The 21,217-nt window shown below is 33.2% G+C and overlaps 3 protein-coding genes across 3 annotated transcripts; 1 reads left to right on the forward strand and 2 right to left on the reverse strand.

Annotated features, from left to right (window-relative positions):
- The first annotated feature begins 1,514 nt into the window (after positions 1–1,514).
- LOC25498559 (E4 SUMO-protein ligase PIAL2) lies at positions 1,515–2,753 on the forward strand. The gene has a single exon (XM_024770934.2). The coding sequence runs from the start codon at positions 1,515–1,517 to the stop codon at positions 2,751–2,753; it is 1,239 nt and encodes a 412-aa protein (XP_024626702.2).
- A 12,408-nt stretch (positions 2,754–15,161) lies between these two features.
- LOC120578174 (zinc finger MYM-type protein 1-like) lies at positions 15,162–17,286 on the reverse strand. Its single transcript, XM_039830492.1, has 2 exons — positions 16,463–17,286; positions 15,162–15,303 (listed from the first exon to the last, which is right to left on the reverse strand). The coding sequence occupies exons 1-2, from the start codon at positions 17,284–17,286 to the stop codon at positions 15,162–15,164; spliced, it is 966 nt and encodes a 321-aa protein (XP_039686426.1).
- Positions 17,287–18,750: 1,464 nt separating this feature from the next.
- On the reverse strand, positions 18,751–19,711 carry LOC112418567 (zinc finger MYM-type protein 1-like). Its single transcript, XM_039830493.1, has 2 exons — positions 19,706–19,711; positions 18,751–19,269 (listed from the first exon to the last, which is right to left on the reverse strand). The coding sequence occupies exons 1-2, from the start codon at positions 19,709–19,711 to the stop codon at positions 18,751–18,753; spliced, it is 525 nt and encodes a 174-aa protein (XP_039686427.1).
- Between the last annotated feature and the right edge of the window lie 1,506 nt (positions 19,712–21,217).

The raw sequence follows: 21,217 nt of genomic DNA on the forward strand, positions 1-21,217 counted from the left end.
GCCTAACTTCTACTTAAAAACGTAGAGAAGTTGGAAAAAAATCGGGTCAAATGATAACTTAATCTTCCACAATTATAATGTAAAAGCAACTGAATTTAGGTTTATTTTTATTCTTATAAAATAAATAAAAAATAAAAAATAAAATAATATAAAATAAATAAAAAATAAAAAATAAAAAATAAATAAAATTGGATGAGGTGGCACTCACCAAGATTAAGGAGTTATAGAATTACTAAATTACCCCTTCTAAGGGCAAAATTGTAAATTTATATAGCATCAATTTTAATAAATAGTTAGTAGATTAATTTTTTCCTTGGATAGTAGTAATTAAATCTTAATTACTTGTTTTGCTTTATTTTGAATGTATGAAATCTATACCTAAAAATAAATTGTAGTTTTTTATTTCTTGAAGTTTGAGTGAAGAATAAGAAAAAATATATATAAATTTTCAAGTTCGGAGGAATTTTGCACATAAGTGCAAAATTTTAGGGGGGTATTTGCAAAACGTCATGTTGACTAACAGTAGAATTTGACTGATGGGGTAAATTGATTAAGGTTGTGCAATTTCAGTGAGGTAATGAAAGTTTTGTTAACGTCTGGGAGTAACTAAGGTTGTGCAATTTGGGTTCGTTACGTTGGGTTGTCCGTAGTAGTGTTGTTTAAAGTTGTTTTCTTTACCACTTATCACCCGTTAGAGTTTGTATCGGTGGTTTTCTAAGTCAGGTTCATGCCCTCCAGTCTTGTACTTCCTTTTTATTTAATTCTATTTCTACTTTGCTTAAAAAAAAAGTGCTCAAATTTTAAATTCTAGAATTAAGTATTGAAAAATAATACTACCTCCGTCCCTAATTATAAGATCCTTTTGAATTTTTTTTTTGTCCCTTTTTATAAGATCCATTTGCTATTTCCAATTACATTAATTATTTCTTTATCACCATACCCCTATTTATTTTGCATCTTTTTCTTCGATCAACAATAAATATTATGTTGAAAACATAAACTAACTCTCTCTCTTTAGGATAAAATGTAAAAACAATAGTAATTATAAACAAATTTAATACTAATTCCAACTTTCTTAATTCCCGTAATTTTAGTAAAAGGGTCTTATATTTAAGAATGGATGTAGTACCATTTAATTATATTTCCGTGAGACTCTGCTTGTGAGCTTAACTCAGTTGGTATGGACAATGCATAATATATGCAAGGTACCCCGGCCACCAACAAAAAATATTAAACACCACCAATGAAAGATATATGTAGAATTATTCCAGATCCAAATCAAGTAATATATATTCTTTTTTTTATTTTTTTTTATTTTGAAGAAGAGAATATATTTGTTTGATTCCTGTCAAAAATAAAAGATTTGATATTTATTTATGTCTCTCTCTATGCAATATATTTATATAACATGCAATATTTTGTTGGTTGTATTAAACCTTACATATATCCGCGTTGTTTGCCCTAGGAGTCGTTAGGGCACGAACTTATTTTCTTTCTCTCGGCAAAAACAAACCATGGAAACCAACAACTGGTTGTCGTTACTGAATTCCGATGCGTCTGACTTAGACCTCAACTTGTATAGAATCACCAAAACTTTGGAGTGCTTATTAGCTTGGTACTTCGTACCAGGCAACCAAATCAGCTCTTCGATATTTTGTAGACTATGCATCTCCCTATCTCGAGGGATTAATTATGCAATTGCCTATGGTCAAACTCCTTCCTCAAAAGCTATTCAACTACTTCATACGTTGATGAAAAAGATAGACTATCAAAACGAGAGTGATGATGAACTAGGAGTTGTGATAGTTTTGGTGATAACTGTGAAGAATGCCTGTGAATTTGGATGGTTCGAGAACAAAGAGACACAAGAACTTCTAACTATTGCTCACGAGATAGAAAAGATGTACTGCACCCTGGGAAGTACCAGACCTAGTTTTTCTCACCATTCTTCATCATTATTAAATATGATAATGCAAAGATTCTATCCAAGTATGAAACTGGGTCCAATTATTGCTTCAATCGAAGCCAAGTCTGGATTTGGAGCTTCTGTTGTTGACTTCAATATACAAAAGAAAAATCATCAGTCCGATAAAAAATTTTGGTTATTGGTGGCAGAAACTGATAATATTGAGACATCTGCATGCTTGATAAACCCTCAGGATGTGAATTTTCTCGTGAATGGAGAAGCAATTAACACGAGGACTTTGCTTGGAATGGACCATCAGCCACAGATGCCCACTTGTTTGAACAGCATGCTTAAATTTGGGACAAATCTTTTTCAAGCTGTTGGTGAATTCGATGGTAATTATATTATACTTGTTGCCTATATGAGTTATGTTGATGCATCCTTGCCACCCGAGCTTCCTCCAGATTATGTTCAGTCTACTCTTGAATATTCAGATTCAGATATCATGGAGGGGGAGTCGCGAATCTCACTTAACTGTCCCATAGGATTGACACGAATCAAGACTCCTGTTAAAGGGCGCACATGCAAACACTTCCAGTGCTTCGATTTTGACAACTTCATTGAAATAAATTGTTACAGGCCGCTCTGGCGCTGTCCCCATTGCAATGAGTATGTCTCCTATACAGATATTTGTCTTGACAGAAACATGGTTGAGATCCTGAAAAAAGTTGGTGAGAACGTTGTGGAAGTGATTGTCCATCATGCTGATGGATCGTTGAAGGAAGTACTCTTAGAAGAAAATGATTCCTCGGGTCTCAGCAGCCGCAACACAGGTTTGCTTCATTAGTACTATTCTTTTAACTCTTTGTATTTTTAGGCATGCATGCAAAGTTTGTTGTTCAATTTGTATCTAAAGTGCCAACTTTATATTTTTATGGTTTCTATTTAAGCTGTTGCATTTATTTTAGAATTTAAAATTGAGAACGGCCTAATTAAATTATGTTCTGTTTCTGTTTCGGCAGGTAGAATATAAAAAACAACAATAGATCGTAGTACGCGCTATGTTTGGAAGCAAACTCCTTGGTTTAGATTAGAAGTAATAAGAATTTCTATTGGAAATCAAGAACTTGTTCTCACTGTCATAAACTTGTTTTCTCATATGTTTTGTGAGAGCCATTAGTTTGTTTTCAATTATCCAATATTGTTTGTTTTTTATAACTGTGATTAAGTGACGTTCTAAGGCAAAAACAGACATTTAATGAGTAAATGAAAACAATTCACTTTGCGGAATCGAACACAAATATCGTAAGCACGTAGACAAGGAATTTTACCACCACGATATGGTATAAGACCATTTCATTACAATTCAATAGATACTGCACTTGAGAAGTCATGTTTCACTTATGTATATCTAAGGTCAAAGAAGCTTCACTTGAACTCTAGCATTTAGTTTAATGGTGTAGAGAACTTGCTACCTCTTTCATTCGGAGAACAGCGTACAACTTCTGACCTCAAAATAGGATTTACTGCAGCCATTAATCTGACACAATCGCACGTCGGTTCAACTTCATTCATTGGATCGATATCATAGGTCCAGATGTTTGTCAAGCGTACAACTTCTGACCTCAAAATAGGATTTACTGCAGCCATTAATCTGACACAATCGCAGGTTGGATCAACTTCACTCATTGGATCGATATCGTAGGTCTAGATGTTTGTCAATATTTTGATTGCTTTCTAAATACAAAATACCGAGATTGAAATATGAATCGTCTGATCTCGATCCAACAATCACAGTTGAGATGACTCCGTGACCATTTCATTACTTATGTTTTGAAGGGTGTAAACAATGGCATATTTTAAGCACTAGTTTGTTACTTTATTTAAAATTCTACATTGGTCAATCTAATTTCAATTATCTCTCTCTCCAAGTGTGCGTGCGCGTAGTATGGCTGCCTTCGTCAAACACATGGCTCTCGCTGTTTCGTTACTTGGTGTCATCTCTTCTCTTTCATACTCGGTGTTATAGCCGAAAAAAGCCCGCTTCTGGTACACCAATAGATGTGAAGGGCGGTGTGGCATGCAGGTTCCCGGCTGATTCAACAGTTGGCATTGGGTTATATGGATTTACTTACTTAAAAATTTTATTTTTGAAATTCTACATTGGAAGATGCAGTTTCTCTTTAGATGAAGGAAGCATCATTCTATGTAAAACTAGTGTGTAGTGCGCGGGGAAATCTTTTTTGAATTAAATCAAAAATAAAATTTTATACTTCATATATTTTAATTTGTTTTAAATTTTAGGTATGATATTAAATGTGTATTATAACATGAAAAAAAAAACAACACAAAAAAAGAGGATTTTTAAATTTCATGCTCTATCTAAAATAAATCATCTGATCATAGCACAAGGAACCATAAGAACAATTAAAAGTACTTTGTCAAATAATTTTAAATTTTTTCCTATTTATATAAAAAAACCATTCACAATCATATAATAGAATCCCTTACATGCATAAATTTATAAAAAAAAAAACAGGGTTAACCAACAATAGTTCACCATTATTGTAATTGGTCGCAATAGCTTTCCAATTTAATGTCATATGAAACATTTTATTTATGAATGTTATAGAGTCCGTTGAAAGAAATTAATATACCTAATAGGGAGAGGAATACACACTTAATTTCGATATAACAATCGACTATCGAGGTGGAAAAGCCATCAATTATCATTAGAGGGTTGTTTGATTCTCTTAAAATTTGTAGTGGCTCCCATAAGTATTATCTCTTCTATTAATCTTTGTTTATATGTATCTTTATGGGGTACGGGAAGGGGGCTCCGAAGAAATTAGGAAAATATCATGGATTAAATGGGACATAGTCTATTTAGATAAGGAGAATTTAGGAATTTAATTTAGCGTTGTTAGGTAAATTGTGTTGGAGGTTGTATCTGAAACAGAATAGTTTATGGTATAAGGTGTTAGTAGAAATGTCTCGAGTTGAAGGAGGGCGTATGATGGGCGGTGGGCATTCATGGTGTGTTTGGTGGAGACAGTTGGTAAGCCTGAGGCAAGGGAAGGGAATGATGGTGGGTAGGTGGATTAATGAAAATTTGGTGAGGGGGGTTGGGCCAGAACGTTCTTTTTGTCAGAGGCTTCATGTAATAGGTTTAGGCAGTTGTTTAATTTAGCGGAGAATAGATTGGCTACATTGTATGAGATGTATGCTTTAGAAGCTTGGAAATGGCGGCGATGAATATTTTCTTGGGAGATGGTGGGGGGGTCGTAGTGAGCTTTTATTTAACATTTTTTTTACAGGTTGGTGTGAAGATAGATGATCTTGGCAACTCACTCCCGACAAAAGTTATAACATGAGTGGGGTGTATCAACTATTGACGACGATGGAGATGAGTACTCGAGGTGATTTTTGGTATATTATTTCGAACAAATCAATACCATTAAAAGTAGAGTTAAATATTGTTTTGGTCCATATAAATATATCAACTTGTCGTTTCAGTCCTTCTAAAATTTTCCTTCAACTTTTAGTCCCCATAAAATTTCAATCACTATGACCGATATTCTTACAGTGCGAACAAAAATCGGGAAGCCATTCGTAAACCACCTTCACTTTAAAAGAAAAAACCTTCTCTTTCAACTGATATTTCATGAAAAAGTCTCTGATATTCCATGTCTACTAGTATGCACTAGCAATTTCTCTGAGAGTCCTCTCCATCCAGTATTCTTGTGGTATTTCCATCAAACGAATCCACACATTGGCATGTGTGTTTCGTTGTGTCTGAGCATTAAAGTCTTTAGCCCACTCAAAGAGTCGTAGAACACCAGGTTTCAAATTCACGGTGTCTGATGCCCAGACAGAACGTAAATCAATTTCTGAAGTAAAAAAGAATTTATAATACCCTCTCCCTAAAGAAAGCATGGACCAGGAAACAGATGTTTTCCATTGTTTTTTAAGTTTTTGTTGTATCTCTTTCGTCGTATAAGGCTTATCTCCTTATTCAGCACGAGCCTCCCATGAAGATTGCGCTTGCAAACGGCCAAACCCTTCTCATAAACCTCCGGTGAGATTTTGATGCTAACTTCGCCCCCTCGAATGATAGGTTGTGGAAGATTCTCTTTGATTGAACGTGTCTGTGAAGCAGACATAACCTGTGCAAATGACCTAAATGGTGGTGGAACCGCAGCTGAAGGTGGAGGCTGCACCCACGCTGCAGAAGAGGGAGCTATCGGGGCAGCAAATTCATCCTACCAGTCAAAGGACATGGTTGAACCGCGCGCAGCAGTGTTATAACGGTGGTGGCCAGAAAAATGGTGATGATGATGATCAGAACCCTAACCTCAGCAGAGGTCAACGTTCAAAAAACCATTCTCTCAAAATCCTTTTTGACCTTCTACATACTATAAGAAGTATATTATATTTATTAAAAAATTATTTAATACTTCCTTTTATAAGTAATTAAAAATATTGGAAATGTTTAGTAAAAAAATATTATTTAAGAGGATGTATCAAATACTCTTCACCCAATATCCTAATTTAGTTTTTTTTTGTCAAGTTGCATAGTGACTAGAAATTCGAACCCTTAAAGTGTGAATAAATGGTGTTTTCGGTGTTCGAACACATGCCCTGACATATATAATGTAATGTTCCTACCAACCGATTCATGCTCACAGTGACATCCTAGAACAGTTACTAGTGGAATTCATAATATTTCAACACCCAAGAAAAAGAGAAAAGTAAAATTGCGAAAAATTAAGAGCACTTAATTTTAAATTGAAAATAAAAAAAAAATTATTTATTATAATTTTCTTTTTAACTTTTAAAATGATAGTCAATACATAAAAAATATAATTTAATATGATTTTCTTTTTAACTTTTAAAATGATAGTCAATACAAAACGGATGAAAATTGTATATTTAATAATGATATAATTAAAAAAGGACCTTTTAAAAATATGATAACTTTTTAAAAATAAATTAAAAAAGGACAAAATTTAGTGAAAAAAAAAAAAGTTTATCTTTGAGTTTGTTTTTCTTGAGTTTAACATTTGCGAAGTCCATATAAAGGACTGAAATGTGGTCACTTCTGAAAATTGAGTTAAGAATATCAAAATAAAATTAGTTTATTGTTGTTCTATTTAGGCCATTTCATTTGGAATATAATCAAGAGAAAAGGTTTACTTAATTAAATCATCAGTAACAAATGTCATGGATCATTCCAAAGAAATCCAAAATTCAACCCAAGATGAAGTTCATGATCATGTGCCAAGTTTGATAGGAAGTATATTTCTTCAATTTGCTGAATCAATGGAGACTAATCCCAATCATAAAAGGTTGGTCATGTCGTAAATCTACTTAATTAAATCTATCAAATTTTATTCATATATATATATTTTTTATTATTTTTTATTTTTTATGTTTAAGTCATATATAAAATCTTTCACCTCAAAAAAAATTAAAATCTTTCATCCGTTTTGTGCTACCATCACAGGAAAATTGGGTCGGTATCAAAGGCAAAAAGGGCCCATAGTAGGATAACCAAGAAGAAATCAAAATACAGGGGTGTTTCAAAGTATAATTTTATGATTTTGTTGATATGAAAATTAAAAGATATAATTCTTTTTTTTTTTTTTTTGTTGATGAAAACCAAATTTTCTAACATAGTTCATTTGATTTTGACAAATTATATAGGAAGGGTGATAATCGTTATGAAACATATGTTTGGGAGAATAGCACAAGAAATAGTGGGAGAGGCAAGACAGGTTTAATTTATAAACATATACTAGTTTTTATTTAATTAAACCTTCATTTTAATTAGCTTCCATCAAATATTTCATACTAATAATTTTGTGTTTTGTTGTGTGCTTGGATCATTTCAACTATAACAGTCTATGTTGGTAAGTACATATGATTTCTTATTCTTGTACAATATTTAGTTTTCAATGTTAATGTTTTTTTTTAAATTAAATTAATCCGCCTAAATTAATATAAGAAAAAATCGAATCTGAAATCTTGAGGAGAAATGCACTTCCAAATTCCAAGTCAATACCACTAGGTCAAGTGGGTTTTTCAATGTTAATGTTAATCTAAGGTTTATTTAGGTGTTGGGTTTTGGAGGACTAGATCTATACTTTGGATCAAGAAAAACACTTGAAAAGACCCATGGTATAATGGTGGTCTCGTTTAGTCCTTTTGAAAAAAGAACTTAAAACATTTTTTTGACTTTTTATTTAAGAAAAACAAAAGAAAATATAAAAAATAAACACTATTTGAAATAGTATTTAAGATGTTAAATACAAAATTATAGTCAACTATTACAATTATCTTTAGAAATTATTTTAAAGTATTTTCAAGAATTGCAAAATAGGTGGTTGGTATTATTTTTGTCTATCTTTAGTGTTTTTTTTATTTTTTATAAATGTTTGGTTTAGTTATAATACTGGTCCTCCTATTTTCATTCACTCATAGAATTGTTCTTCCTATTTTAAAATGATAGTTTTGATCTCTCTTTAAGATTTTTTAACTTAAAAATGGTGATATATTATAGTCTCTCTTAAAACATGGTTTAATGATGTTTTTTGGGGAGGTTTATAGTAATTTTATAGTTGTTGATTATTTCATAACATCGCATCGTTTGACACGTTATATAAAATATGTCACGTCACTATTTTTATAAGTCCTTTGAAAAACACTATTTTTTTAATCCAATATATAAGAAAGGGATCAAAATTGAATGATTTTAAAACGGAATATCAATTCCGAGATTAAGTGAAAATAAGAGAACAAAAACTACAATCAAAAAGAAAAAAAATAAAAAGAATTTCTACTGTTTTATTCAAAAAAACTGAACAGTTTAGTATTTTTTACACCGAAACCAAATAATATTTTAATCAAACTTAATTCGTATTTGTAAATGTTTTATGGTTTTCTTGATTACTTTTTTTTATTTTTTTATATTATTCCTCATTTGCATTGCAGGGGTATTTGAAACTGAAATTGAAGCAGCCCAAGCTTACGATTTATATTCTATTAACCGATGGGGAGATTCTGTGGTTACAAATTTTCCGGTATGTATATTTCCAACTTGATTTTGATTAGGTTAATTGGTAAAAAAAAAAAACTTGATTTTACTTAGGTTATTAAAGAAAAAACATGGTTCTTGACTAAAAAGAAAGAAAAAGCATGTTTGTAGTTGGGGTCTGGCTAATAAGTGTTTTTGTGACACTTTTAACGATTTTAAATTAAAAATTATTCACAAATATTGGACCACCGTTCAATATTTTTCACAAATTTAAATCATCTTCCATTATATAGTTAGTTGAATATTAGTTACATTAATTGCAGGTGAGTGATTACTCGAAGAAAATATCAGAAATGAAAAGTATGGACAAAGAATTTGTGCTTTTCAATATTAAAAAGTATGATATAAATTACTCCCCATGTCTCCTATTATTATGTGTCTCATTTGCATTATATATTTATCTCAAAGTATCGAGGAATATTAGAGTCACACCCTCTAACATACCTTTTTAACACTCTCCAATTAAAATTAGTCATGTTACCTCTACTTTTATTCCTTTGACTGGTTACAAGCTGTTCAGGTTACTAAACATTTAAAAAAACGGGTGCACCACCATTGGAACAAAAGAAATTCGGTGGAGGAAGAAGGTGAAATTTTTTGAAACTACTTGCTTTACCGGTGACAGGTGAAATGAATAAAAAGTGAGGTCACATCTAATTTCTATTGGAGTGTGTTAAAGAGTGTGTTAGGGAGTGTGACCCTGGCATTTCTCTAAAGTATTATACATCTTTCACATTACCAATGAATCTCAAATAGGTTGAAAGCTTTTGTTTTAAACATTGATATTTGGTTTCCACCGATGAACCCAATTGCAATTTGGTTGGTGGGATTAATCAATCAATTGCTTCATTACATTGTTGGTTCACTATCCTGCAAGCTTGTTTATGATTTCTTTGTTCCGTGAATTTACCACAGCTTGGCCATGGCCTTTGATTGGCAGGCCGAGCTGGCCGGGTGACTGGGGAAGATTGTTGTGAATCATGCTTCATCCGCAGCAACGGTTCTTCCCCCTCCCAAACCGGTGAGTAGGATTTCTTTTGCGCAAGCACCGACTGCCTCTTCAACAACAATCTCAAGTAATGATAATTTACCGCAACCATTGATTCGTGGTGAAAACGTAAGCATCCATATTTCACAAGACATGTACAAGAAAGGTATGGCTGTTTCAAGCGCAATCTCCGTGGCAGACTGGTTCTGAATAAGGGTGATAAACCCTATACTGCAAAAGACATCAGTTCTAAACTTCAAAACCAATGGAAAACAAAGGGAGCATGGTCCATGACGCCAATGTGGAGGGGTTTCTATGAATTCTTTTTTGCCTCTGAGGATGATATGCGCATGGTATGGGTTATGGGGACGGTCAATTTGAAGCCCGGAGTTCTCCGATTGTTTGAATGGACCAAAGACTTCAATATGCACAAACAACGTAACACTCATGCACAAGTGTGGATTCGACTTTTGGAACTGCCTCAAGAGTATTGGATGGATAGGACGCTTCAGGAAATTGCTAGTGTTGTAGGCACTCCTCTACTCATTGATAATGCAAATTCCAAGCGCATCTACGGACACTACGCACGCATACTTGTTGACATGGATTTTTCACGCCAATTATTTCATGAAACCACGGTTGAGAGGGACGGTTATGCATTTCAGGTGGAGGTGGCCTATGAGTGGCTTCCGGAATTCTTGTACACATTGTCATACCATAGGCCATGATGTTTCCTCCTGCAGGTGGCTATATCCTCAAACAGAAAAAAACTGCGCACAAAGAAAAAATTGTTGAAGGCAAAAAACCAGTTCATGTACCAAAGCAAAATTGGGTTCCTGTCAAAGACATTCCGTCGGGCATAGGTTCCTCTCTTGGTTTTGCAGCATCGCAGAAGGAGGTAGTGCCAGTACCTACTGTAGTAGATCATCAAGTCCCAACACCACAACAGGCAGTCACGGATATTCCCATTCAGCAAGATGTTACGGTAACGTTGGCAGACTCAACTCATGACATTAACAACAATAATATTCCGGAGGAATATATTACAGAGGCGCAACTCCAATCTAATATTCAAGTGGAAGAGAATAATGTTACACAATAGGACATTGGCACAAATATGACTATCCCGTTGGAAGAAAATCCGGACCAGATGGCGGATACCACAATTCCTTTTGAGGCAGTCACGATAATTCACACTAATTCTAATACTATGTCGCAAAATTCTTTCAGTATGCCACTTTTCAATGTCACATATGATATTGTTTGCACTGATACTGTTCATCATGAGCCAATTTTAACGTCTGTCCGGACTTTAGATGTTAGATCTATAGTTGAAGCCCCTTATGCAACTATAGATCCCACTTTACAGAAGGAAATGAATTTTATGCAGAGTTGGTTGAACAAAGCGGTTGAGACTGATGTACCTTTTTCCCCAGTGATTTCCAAGTCTCAGAAGAAAAAATTGAATAAGCTTAAGGCCGGTTATCAAACATGTTCCCAGGGTTCTATTCCATTGTCTAAATGAAGATTATTGTTTTGGAACATTCGGGGATCAGTAACAATGATTCCCAAATAGCTTTTCGAGATATGTGTCGCTTAATTATTTGTTCACATATTTACAGGGAAGGAAATTGTTGTGAAGACGCTTTGGCTACATTGGGGAATGATATGCCTGATACTACTTGGTTTCAAACTATGGCAGTTTCACTATCGATTGATTTTACTAGAGACAGAAATGGACTGCCTAACTTTAGATTCTCGTAGCCATTCTAGTCTTTTTTTTTTGTCTTTTGCTTTTCCATTTTTTGAGGGTTTTGGCCTAGTCCCCCTCTTTTGTACAAATTTTTCCTTTCTTTAATAATATTATTACGTATTAGGGTGGCGGCAGAGGATAAGAGTTGATGTTGGGTGCCAACCTAGTTGGGATGTTTCAGTTTCTCCCTGATGTCTTTCCACTCTATTTTGCCTATAAAAAAAAGAGTTGTGTTATCATTTCCAAAAAAAAAAAAAAAAAATAGGTCGACAATTACAATTATTAGAAGTGATATTGTATCAATGTGAATATGTGATACATTGAGCTATATATATTGACACCTTAATCTTTCAGCAACATTGTCTTTAAAATTGAACATTTTAATGACTGCATTGGTTCTTAACTATTTCAGTACTGCAGAAAAAACCGGGTCTAATTACATGGGTGTCACCAGGTTTGAATATATATCTTGCAAACCTCTTTAATTATTTGATTGATTATTTTTACTCTTCACGTTTTTAATTATTATTTATTTATAGTATATTTTTATATTCTCTTATGTGTGTGTTCAGTTTCCTTGAGAGAGTATTAAAATTGATTCTATATATAATATATCTCATGTCAAACTTGAATCTAGTGAAAACATATGTATGTGTTTGTTATTTCGACAATATTGATTTTTCCTCCAAATTTTGATTTGACAGTTAAAGTAATTTTTGAGTTGAATTGAATGTTTTTACTAGATTATCCATCAAATAGTTAATTTGCTTTAGGGTAAAATCAAAGTATAGATGGTGTTAGACCTACTAGAATAAATGAACTACAAGAATTTTCTTTCTTGATTGAAATTTCAATAGGACCTCCTAAATTATGCTTGTTCACATAAAGTTGGTAAAACCATATAAATTTAATGAATACAAGAAGGTTTTTTCTAGATTACCTTTGAAGAATGGTGGGTAATTTACCCACCAACCAATGAAAATGAGCAATTTGTTGGTGGGGTCAAGATAGTTCATGGATACCACTTAAAAATATGCTTATGTGGCTAATGTATATTGGTTGGGGTAAATTACCCACCATTCTTTCATGGGTACCCTAGTTGTCACCATAAAAGAAGTATAGTTGGTAAGCAGCATTTTTGTCATAAATTTCTATCATTTTACTACACACTTTTAACTATAACCGGATGTAAATATGTATGGTTTTCAAACTGGGTGTAAATATGATGAATGTTAATTTTTTTTTTGTTTGAGAAGTTAAATAATGTTATTATGCTTTTCAAACAAAATAATGTTATTATGATCTGATAATGCATTCTTATAATCTAAAATAGGCTCGATGCTGATAGATGGGAAGCAAAATTGGAAAAGAATGATAATAATGGGAGGCTAATCTTTCACTTGGGAACATTTGGTGAGCTCATTCATCTTAGTTTATCTTATAACTTTATTCAAGAAGATAATTCTTCATTGTTTTAGGATTATGTCTTTATATTTTTCACCTGAAAAAAAAAAAAACCTTCATATTTCTATTTAATATTCTTAAGTGTTTATAAGAATTTCTAGGTGTTATTTCCATTTAAGTTTCTTATACACTCACCCTTTCATGAGTGGAATGCTTATACACTCACCTTAGCTACTTATTGTAATAATATATACATACGAGATTTCGATCCTCTTCTCCTCATTCTCTACTTCTCTCTTGTTCACCAAGTTTGTATCTATCCCTCTTTAAATTTTAGAGAGAAGTTCAAAAACGAGAAAAAATACAAAAATAAAAGATCGAGAGATAGACAGAACTTGATGAAGGAGAGAGAATGACGAGAAGGAGAGAATCCAAAAGAGACACGTTAAGTATTAGGAAATGTATGTCCTTGTATAATTTCTTTCTGCAACGCGTAGTTGCATATGTGTAGTCTAAACCATGGTTTTATATTACGATTGCATTCGCACATGCGGATGTAGTCATTTCGATTGTGATTATTGTGGCGCACATTGCGATGTGAAATGATATTTTACTTTAAAAATTATATAAAGTGTTCCCACCATGCCATTTTTGTAGTCACCCTCCATATCATAGTTTTAGTTTGCAATTTAAATACTACTGGTTGGGAGGTGATTGATTACATAGTTAAAAGACATTAGATATGAATTAAATTGAGATATAGGGTTCGGTTTTTTTTTTTTTTGTAAAGATTTGAACAAATATGGTCGAAATTATCTATTGCAATTTATAATGCTACGATGCAATTGCACACGTGGTTTCACACCGCCATTGTGGTGCGATGGCGTTGTAGAGACTTCAACGCCAACAATATTGTGGCTGCAATTGCAGATGCATACCGCAATTTAAAACCATGGCCATCTGACCAATACTATGGTGCAGCTAGTGTGCTGCATAGTAGCCAGATCCTTTGTAGCAACATTATGGTGTAGCTAGCGAGCTGCATAGTTGTTGGATTAAGAAAGAAAGTAAAAATTCATTTACTATAGTATATAGAGACGGTCCATTTTCGACTTAGTATAGCTGCAACTAACTATATAAATGCAAATTTAGTTGAAGATGTATTTACTATTTACACCATGATATCAGTGTTATGTGCAATTTATTGTCTTTTATAACATATTGTTAATTAATCAGACACTGAGGAAAAAGCTGCTAGGGCATATGATGCAGCAGCAAAGAAATTCAATGGAGAGGATGCAGCCACTAATTTTGATGATCTTGATATTTTCAAATACATGGAAGCATATCATACTGAAATTAACTCACCAGCATTGTTGCATCAACATGATGATATCAACTCATCAGTTCCAATTGTACTTTACAATTTCAATAATAATTCAGTTTATGAAGTTGGAAATGATGGAAACAAAAGCATTGCAGATCATTATATGGAAGAATAAATATTTGTTGGAACAACCATTATTGGAGACTCTTCAAACCAAGGAGTGGTAAATAATGTTACTGCTAGTTCATTTTAAGCTGGTTATAATCATCAACAATTTCAGAATATTAATCATGATAAATGTTTTGCAGATCAAACAAACAATGATTTTGATGTGGAGGATCAGAAGATTAATGGCTTCTATATAGGAAAATTGCTACCTCAAACTTCTAGTTGTTGATTTGTGGATTGGTTTTGCATCTGATGTGCCTTTTTTATTATTTGAATTTCAACATCAATTGTTTGTGAAAAATTCTACATCGTGCTTAAATTTGTAGAGAACTGAATGTGGTATTTATGGTAGTAGTACTTGTATATTAACCCTAGTTGTCATCATATGTGAATTTATATGGGGTGAACACAGTTGCATTATCCGCATATGTGGATGTATTGGGTTGTAAGCCTTCCATCATTGATGTTGGCATACCATAGAGTTGTTTCCTATTATCCGACGAAGTTATAACTTGATGATTAGGGGTCACATGAAAAGTTGTTAATGGTGGTAAAAAAGCCACCAACTCTTATTGTGTCATTGCAGTAGTTGTCGAAATAGATGCAGGGGCAATTGCCACTAGTATTGGGACGAGCCATTTCTTTAAGGGCTTTGCCACTCCTTAAATGCATGGACAAAATAAAGTTTTCTCAATAAAAGTTTGTCAAAGACAATTAAAATTTTTCAGAAATACTTTTTCACAAGAACTCTTTAGAAAAAATTTGAAGTAATGAAATTTTCTTCCAAAAATTCTAGAAAAAGGGTCCCACCCTGCATGCCAATTTCTTTACTTGTATTTTTTTTTTTAAATAATAAGATTAGTTTTGAATAATTACTTGCAGGATCAAACTAAAAATCCTATAACATATTTTGCAATGATTTTTTAGAAAATGTATGAATATAATGTTCATCATATTCATGAATTTGCATAAGAACAAGATGAATAAAACTGTTTAGGGATGAAGATAACTTTCTTTTCGACAAAAACCAACATATTAAAATAAGCAAAGACTTGAAGTTTTAAAGACAAAAAAACTTAAAGAAAAGTAGATTGCATTGCATAAAAATGAAGGAAGTTCACAAGATCATCAATATATACATTATGACTCGTTTCTCTATGTGTCGGTACTTTGAGTGTATAATTTTGCTAAATGATTTGTGATCCGTTTTTCCTATGAAAAACTATTAATATACTTATAAGAGAAAATAACTAACAGACTAACAGATAGAAACTACATTCCTTCGACCAGGGACGGAGCCAGGAATTTCAACTAGTGGAGGCACTATATATATATATATATATATATATATATATATATATATATATATATATATATATTTTACATAGCAGGAATATATATATATTAACAACAAAGTGCTAAAATACTAAGAACAAAAAACACAAATAAACACCTAAAATACTAATAGGCCACTGGAATATATAGCAGGAAAACACAACAGCACTGCAGCAAAAGACAAAAAGAAAAACCTGCAATATATAGTAGGAAAAGAGCACCCCTGCCTAAGCTCCAAAACCAAAAAAACAACAAAGGCCATCACCAAACCAAAACCCAGCTGCCAACAACAATTACAATTGTCCTCTACGACTTGTCATATTTTGGAAATATCGAATGATTTTCTCATTTTCAATCTCAATAAAAATCTCTCTCTCTCTCTCTCTCTCTCTCTCTCTCTATATATATATATATATATATATATATATATATATATATATATATATATATATATATATATATAAGTAACTAGACAATCATTTAACCATTGATCACCCATTCGATTTCGCAACTGAGTCTTGATAATCTTCATAGCTGAGAAAGCTCTTTCAGCTGTTGCAGTTGCCACAGGTAGTATCAAAGATAACTTTAAAAGCAAATATACCAACGGATACACAATATGTCTCCTTGTCTCCACCATCTTTATACTCAAATCACCAATCCCCTCTAATTCATAAAATGCATCTTCAGAGCATACATCTACAATATAATTTTCAAGTTGAGAATCTAGTTCCAAAAGTTGAACAGGAGAAAATTTTGAAGGATAAAATTCAGCTAAACGAATCAAATTCTTCTTATCAAATGCAGAAAAGCTATCTCTTGGGTTTAAACAAGCTATACAAAGAAGCAACTCAGTATTCACTTCTGAAAAACGATTATTCAACTCTTGAAGTTGTCGATCAATCACTTGATAGAAGAATTGAACTTGAAAGTAATGTAAGTTAGAAACTTTCTCTGAGTTGCGTTTTGACTTTTTAAATGTTTGATAGGTATCATCCATATTTGGGATGACAACTTCATGATGTTCACAAAATAATGAAACTTCATCGAGCAAAGAATCCCAACCACTATCCCTTATAGTTTGTAACTTTTGTTTGGACATTTTGACTAATTTCATGGCATTAACAATATCTTGATCACTTCTTTGTAATGCTTGAGATAACTCATGAGTAATTGACAAAACTTTTTTCATCAAGTGCAAGATGAAAATAAATTCAAAAGATTGCATACATTTCAACAAAAGCTTTGCGTCACCTCTTTGCTCCGAGCTTGTTCCATCTTCCTCGATCATGTCAAGCACATCAATCATAGAAGAGAATAAAGAAACTATACTAAGTAATGTACCATAATGTGAACTCCATCGACTATCCCCCGCCTTCTTAACCCCGATTTCTTGATTCAAGCCACGCCCACTAGTTATTTTTCCTACTTTCAATGCTTCCTCTACCTTTTTAAATTGACTTTCACGAAGAGCATCTCGACGCTTACATTATCTGTTGGAACAAAATGTGTTTCACAATGAACCTTATTAAGTTTTGATGATAACAAGGTATTAAAAATTGTCAATTGGTTATTACTAATAATTGTTCAAGTGTACAGGACCAAAGGCTACTCAAGTTATTTCAATAGGTCTTGGAAGAACAATGGAAAGAAAAAGAAATTCTGAGCATCTGAAGAAAACTGCTCCTGAAGCTGAAGTGCTTCTGAAGTGATGACGTCATCAGAAGCAGAAGGTCATCAGAAGCAAAAGTTTTTATCAGAAGCAATATCTTCACCAGAAGCTACGTTTGATCCTTTAATCAAACTGAAGATTCAAAGTAGCTGATTCTCAATTCAGTCTTATCCAAGAAGAACGAAGAATTGAAAGGGAGGTATCAACGGATATATAGATAGCACTGAGCACTTGTCTCTCGTTAATAGAGTTGACAAAGTACAAGTGTACAACCACTACCTCCACTACTCTGTTTTCTGTCTACGCTACAAGACAAAACAACAGCCATGCCTGCAGAATTTGTACACTCAAGATGGGAATGAATTTGAAGCTTATTCTTCAAAGGACTACACCCAAATCAGGCAAAGGATCACTGGTGGATAATCAAAGGATTTCAAACGACTCTTTAGACGTGCTGATTATCTCAACGTCTCTTTCACGCCTCTATATAAAGGAGTGAAGACTTGAAGATTGTAGATAGAGATACATAAGTTCAAAAGCGCCAAAACTCTGTCAATTTGATTCTACAAAGCACACTGAATTTCTGCACTGATTTGATACATCTTAGAAATTCAAAGTCTAGAGTCTTTACTGTATTGTATTGTGAACACCACTGATTGTATATCAAGTGTTCAAGTCAAACTCAATTCTCTGTATTTTTGTTTGATTAGAATTCTCTTGCCTGCGTGCTTGAGCATTAGAAGTCTCTTGCTTAGTGCTTGAGCATTGGAAGACTCTTGCGTGTGTGCTTGAGCATTTTTGTGAAGTCTCATACTTAGAAAGTATTGAGCAGTTGTAATCTTTGTGATTATAGTGAAATCTCCTTGGAAGTGCAAGGGGGATTGGACTACTTCCGTGTTGTGGAAGGAACCAGGATAACTGCTTGTGTCTTTGTCTTTATTTTCTCTGCTCTGTTCTTTTCCGCTGCAATCTGACTCTGATCATTTCATCAGAAGCAATCAAACTGCTTCTGAAGTTTTATCAGAAGAAGTATTTTTTAAGAGAAAAAGAAAACACAATTCAACCCCCCCCCCCCCCCCCTTCTTGTGTTTTTCACCTTCATTATCCTCCAACAACATTAGACAAATTAGCTACTTGATTAAAAAATGATGCAATGTCAGAATGTTTTTTTGCTAATGTCACAAGAGCTAATTGGAGTTGATGAGCAAAACAATGAATATAAAAAGCAGAACAATTTTCTTTCAATATCAAGCTTTTGAGACCATTATATTCACCTCGCATGTTGCTTGCGCCATCATATCCTTGTCCACGTATCCTTGACAAACTCAACCCATATTTTGCAAGCAATGCCTCCAAAGCCGATTTCAAGGATAAAGCACTAGTATTAGAAACCTCAACAATACCAAGAAAACGCTCAACAACTTTGCCTTTTTTATTAACATAACGTAAAGCAACAACCATTTGCTCTTTAACTGAGATATCTCGAGATTCATCAATCATAATAGCAAAGAAATCATCTCCTAGATCATGAAGTATTACTATAGTAGTTTCATAGGCAGCAACTCTAACAATATCCTTTTGAATTTGAGGAGATGTTAGCTTAAGATTTCCACTAGTATTCTTCCAAACATCACGAATAGTTCATTATGATTAACAAGAAAATCTAGAAGCTCAAGAAAATTACCTTTATTACTTGATGATGAATTCTCATCATGACCACGAAAAGCTAAACCTTGCATCAACAGATATTGAATGTAATCAAGTATGGAAGTCAGGCGAATTCTATATTCCACTTTAACTTGATGAGATTATTTGTACATAGCTCCTTCAATATGTTGCTTTTGTTTCATTAGATCTTGACAGTTTCTCCATGCTTGATTATGAGCGTTGTTTACACTTCTGACATGGACTTGGAACCTGTCACTTTTTCTCCAATTTGTAAAACCTTCTGTTATAAAGGCCTCGCCACTACCTCTATGTTCTTTAAGATGTGATCTCATGAGATAACAACATAAGCAATATGATGCATCTTCCTTTTGACTATATTCCAACCAACCGCCATATTTTGAATACCATTCCAAATTAAACTTACGAGAGGAATCTCCAAATTTTGCAAGTGGAAAATTAATCTCTCTTGGTTGACAAGGGCCCTTTTGAAAATAGTATCTCCTAATTTTTTCTCTATCACTTGGATGATAATCTAAAAGTCTTGGCCTCAACCCAGGATCACTAGGAAGCTTTCCCAAATCCAATTCTAACCATCTTTTTTTCAAAGGTGGACCCAATTGTATACTTTCACATTCATCAAGTGTTTGAGAATTAGGATTAGGAGTTGATGATTGTTCTGATTCTGAAATTGGTTTGTAAAATCTCTTCATTGAATGTTTACTGCTACAAATTACAAGTATATTGATCAGAGCAGAATCAATTTATAATTCTAAAAACACTACTTTTTTTATAAGTTATAACTACCCTATAAACACTACTCATGAGTACATAAAAATCATAGGAAATCGATCATAAAAATAACATAAAAACATCAACACAAACACTTAAAGCAATAAAATAGTAGTAAAGTTTAAGATTGTTGAATAATCCCAAATAATCACTTATCAAACCCTAACAATAAATTTTACACAATCAACATAAATTCAATATCAACAAGGTAATAATAGATGTTAACTCTCATTACAATAATAAACAAACAAAACAAATAAGTTTAAAATCATAAAAATAAGGAAGAGAGTGTACCTCTTAGATCACCACCAATGGAGGAAGAGAGAAAAAAAATAAGGAATGAGAAGATTAGAGACATAAGAAACAAGGAAGAGGAAGTTTTATTTTAAAACAAGGATGTGGATGTGGTTGATTTTTTTGATGTGGTTGAAACAGAGAGGGAGTTTGTTTGTTCACTGTGAGAAAGAAAGAAAGAAAGAAACCGTGATTGTAAATTGTGGATGGCGGGACGTGTGTTGTGTTGATGTAAATCAGAATTGTGTTAGCTGGGCCTTGGGATTGGGCAGTTGGGCTACTGGGTGGGAGTGTTTGATATTTTAGAAATTGCTAGCAGTAGTGGGTGGGGTGTTATTAGCAGTATATGTTTATAAAAAAAAATTTAGAAAAGTTTGTGCAGGCAGGAGCCCCCTTAATCATGTGAGTGGCTCCGCCCCTACCTTCGACTACTTTATGCATGTTTTCCACATGTCTGAACCTTCAAACTTGCCTTTTCAGCAAGAATTCAAAGTCTACAAAGGTTTCTCTAGTCAAAAACCTTCACTTGCCGAAATCACTAACTGTCAAAATCCAAATGCTTTCTCTTTGGACTTAGAAAATCCTGTCGAAAAACACATTTGAAAATATAGGCTAATAGTGCTCAAACACTATTAATTTGCTCTTCTAACCATATTAGAATTCCTCACCTTTGTATTACCACGTCTTACTTGAAGTCCCACATCAGAACATTAAAAGATTAACACATCAAAAACGTATTTTAAAATAGGAAGCTATAACAATTTGGCTACTGGCCTTTGTTTCATTATCAGTTGTGAGTTGAGATTTTTTTTTTGGG

This window comes from Medicago truncatula, chromosome 1 (genome assembly GCF_003473485.1).
Source record: "Medicago truncatula cultivar Jemalong A17 chromosome 1, MtrunA17r5.0-ANR, whole genome shotgun sequence".
NCBI lineage: Eukaryota > Viridiplantae > Streptophyta > Magnoliopsida > Fabales > Fabaceae > Medicago > Medicago truncatula.

What these genes read in the sequence shown, in the direction of transcription:
- LOC25498559 (XM_024770934.2), top strand. Translation starts at nt 1,515, where the DNA reads ATGGAAACCAACAACTGGTTGTCGTTACTGAATTCCGATGCGTCTGAC.
- LOC120578174 (XM_039830492.1), bottom strand. Translation starts at nt 17,286, where the DNA reads ATGATTGATGTGCTTGACATGATCGAGGAAGATGGAACAAGCTCGGAG. An exon ending in AATCGAATGGGTGATCAATG is followed by an intron (nt 15,304 to 16,462) that starts GTTAAATGATTG and finishes CATGCATTTAAG; the next exon opens with GAGTGGCAAAGCCCTTAAAG.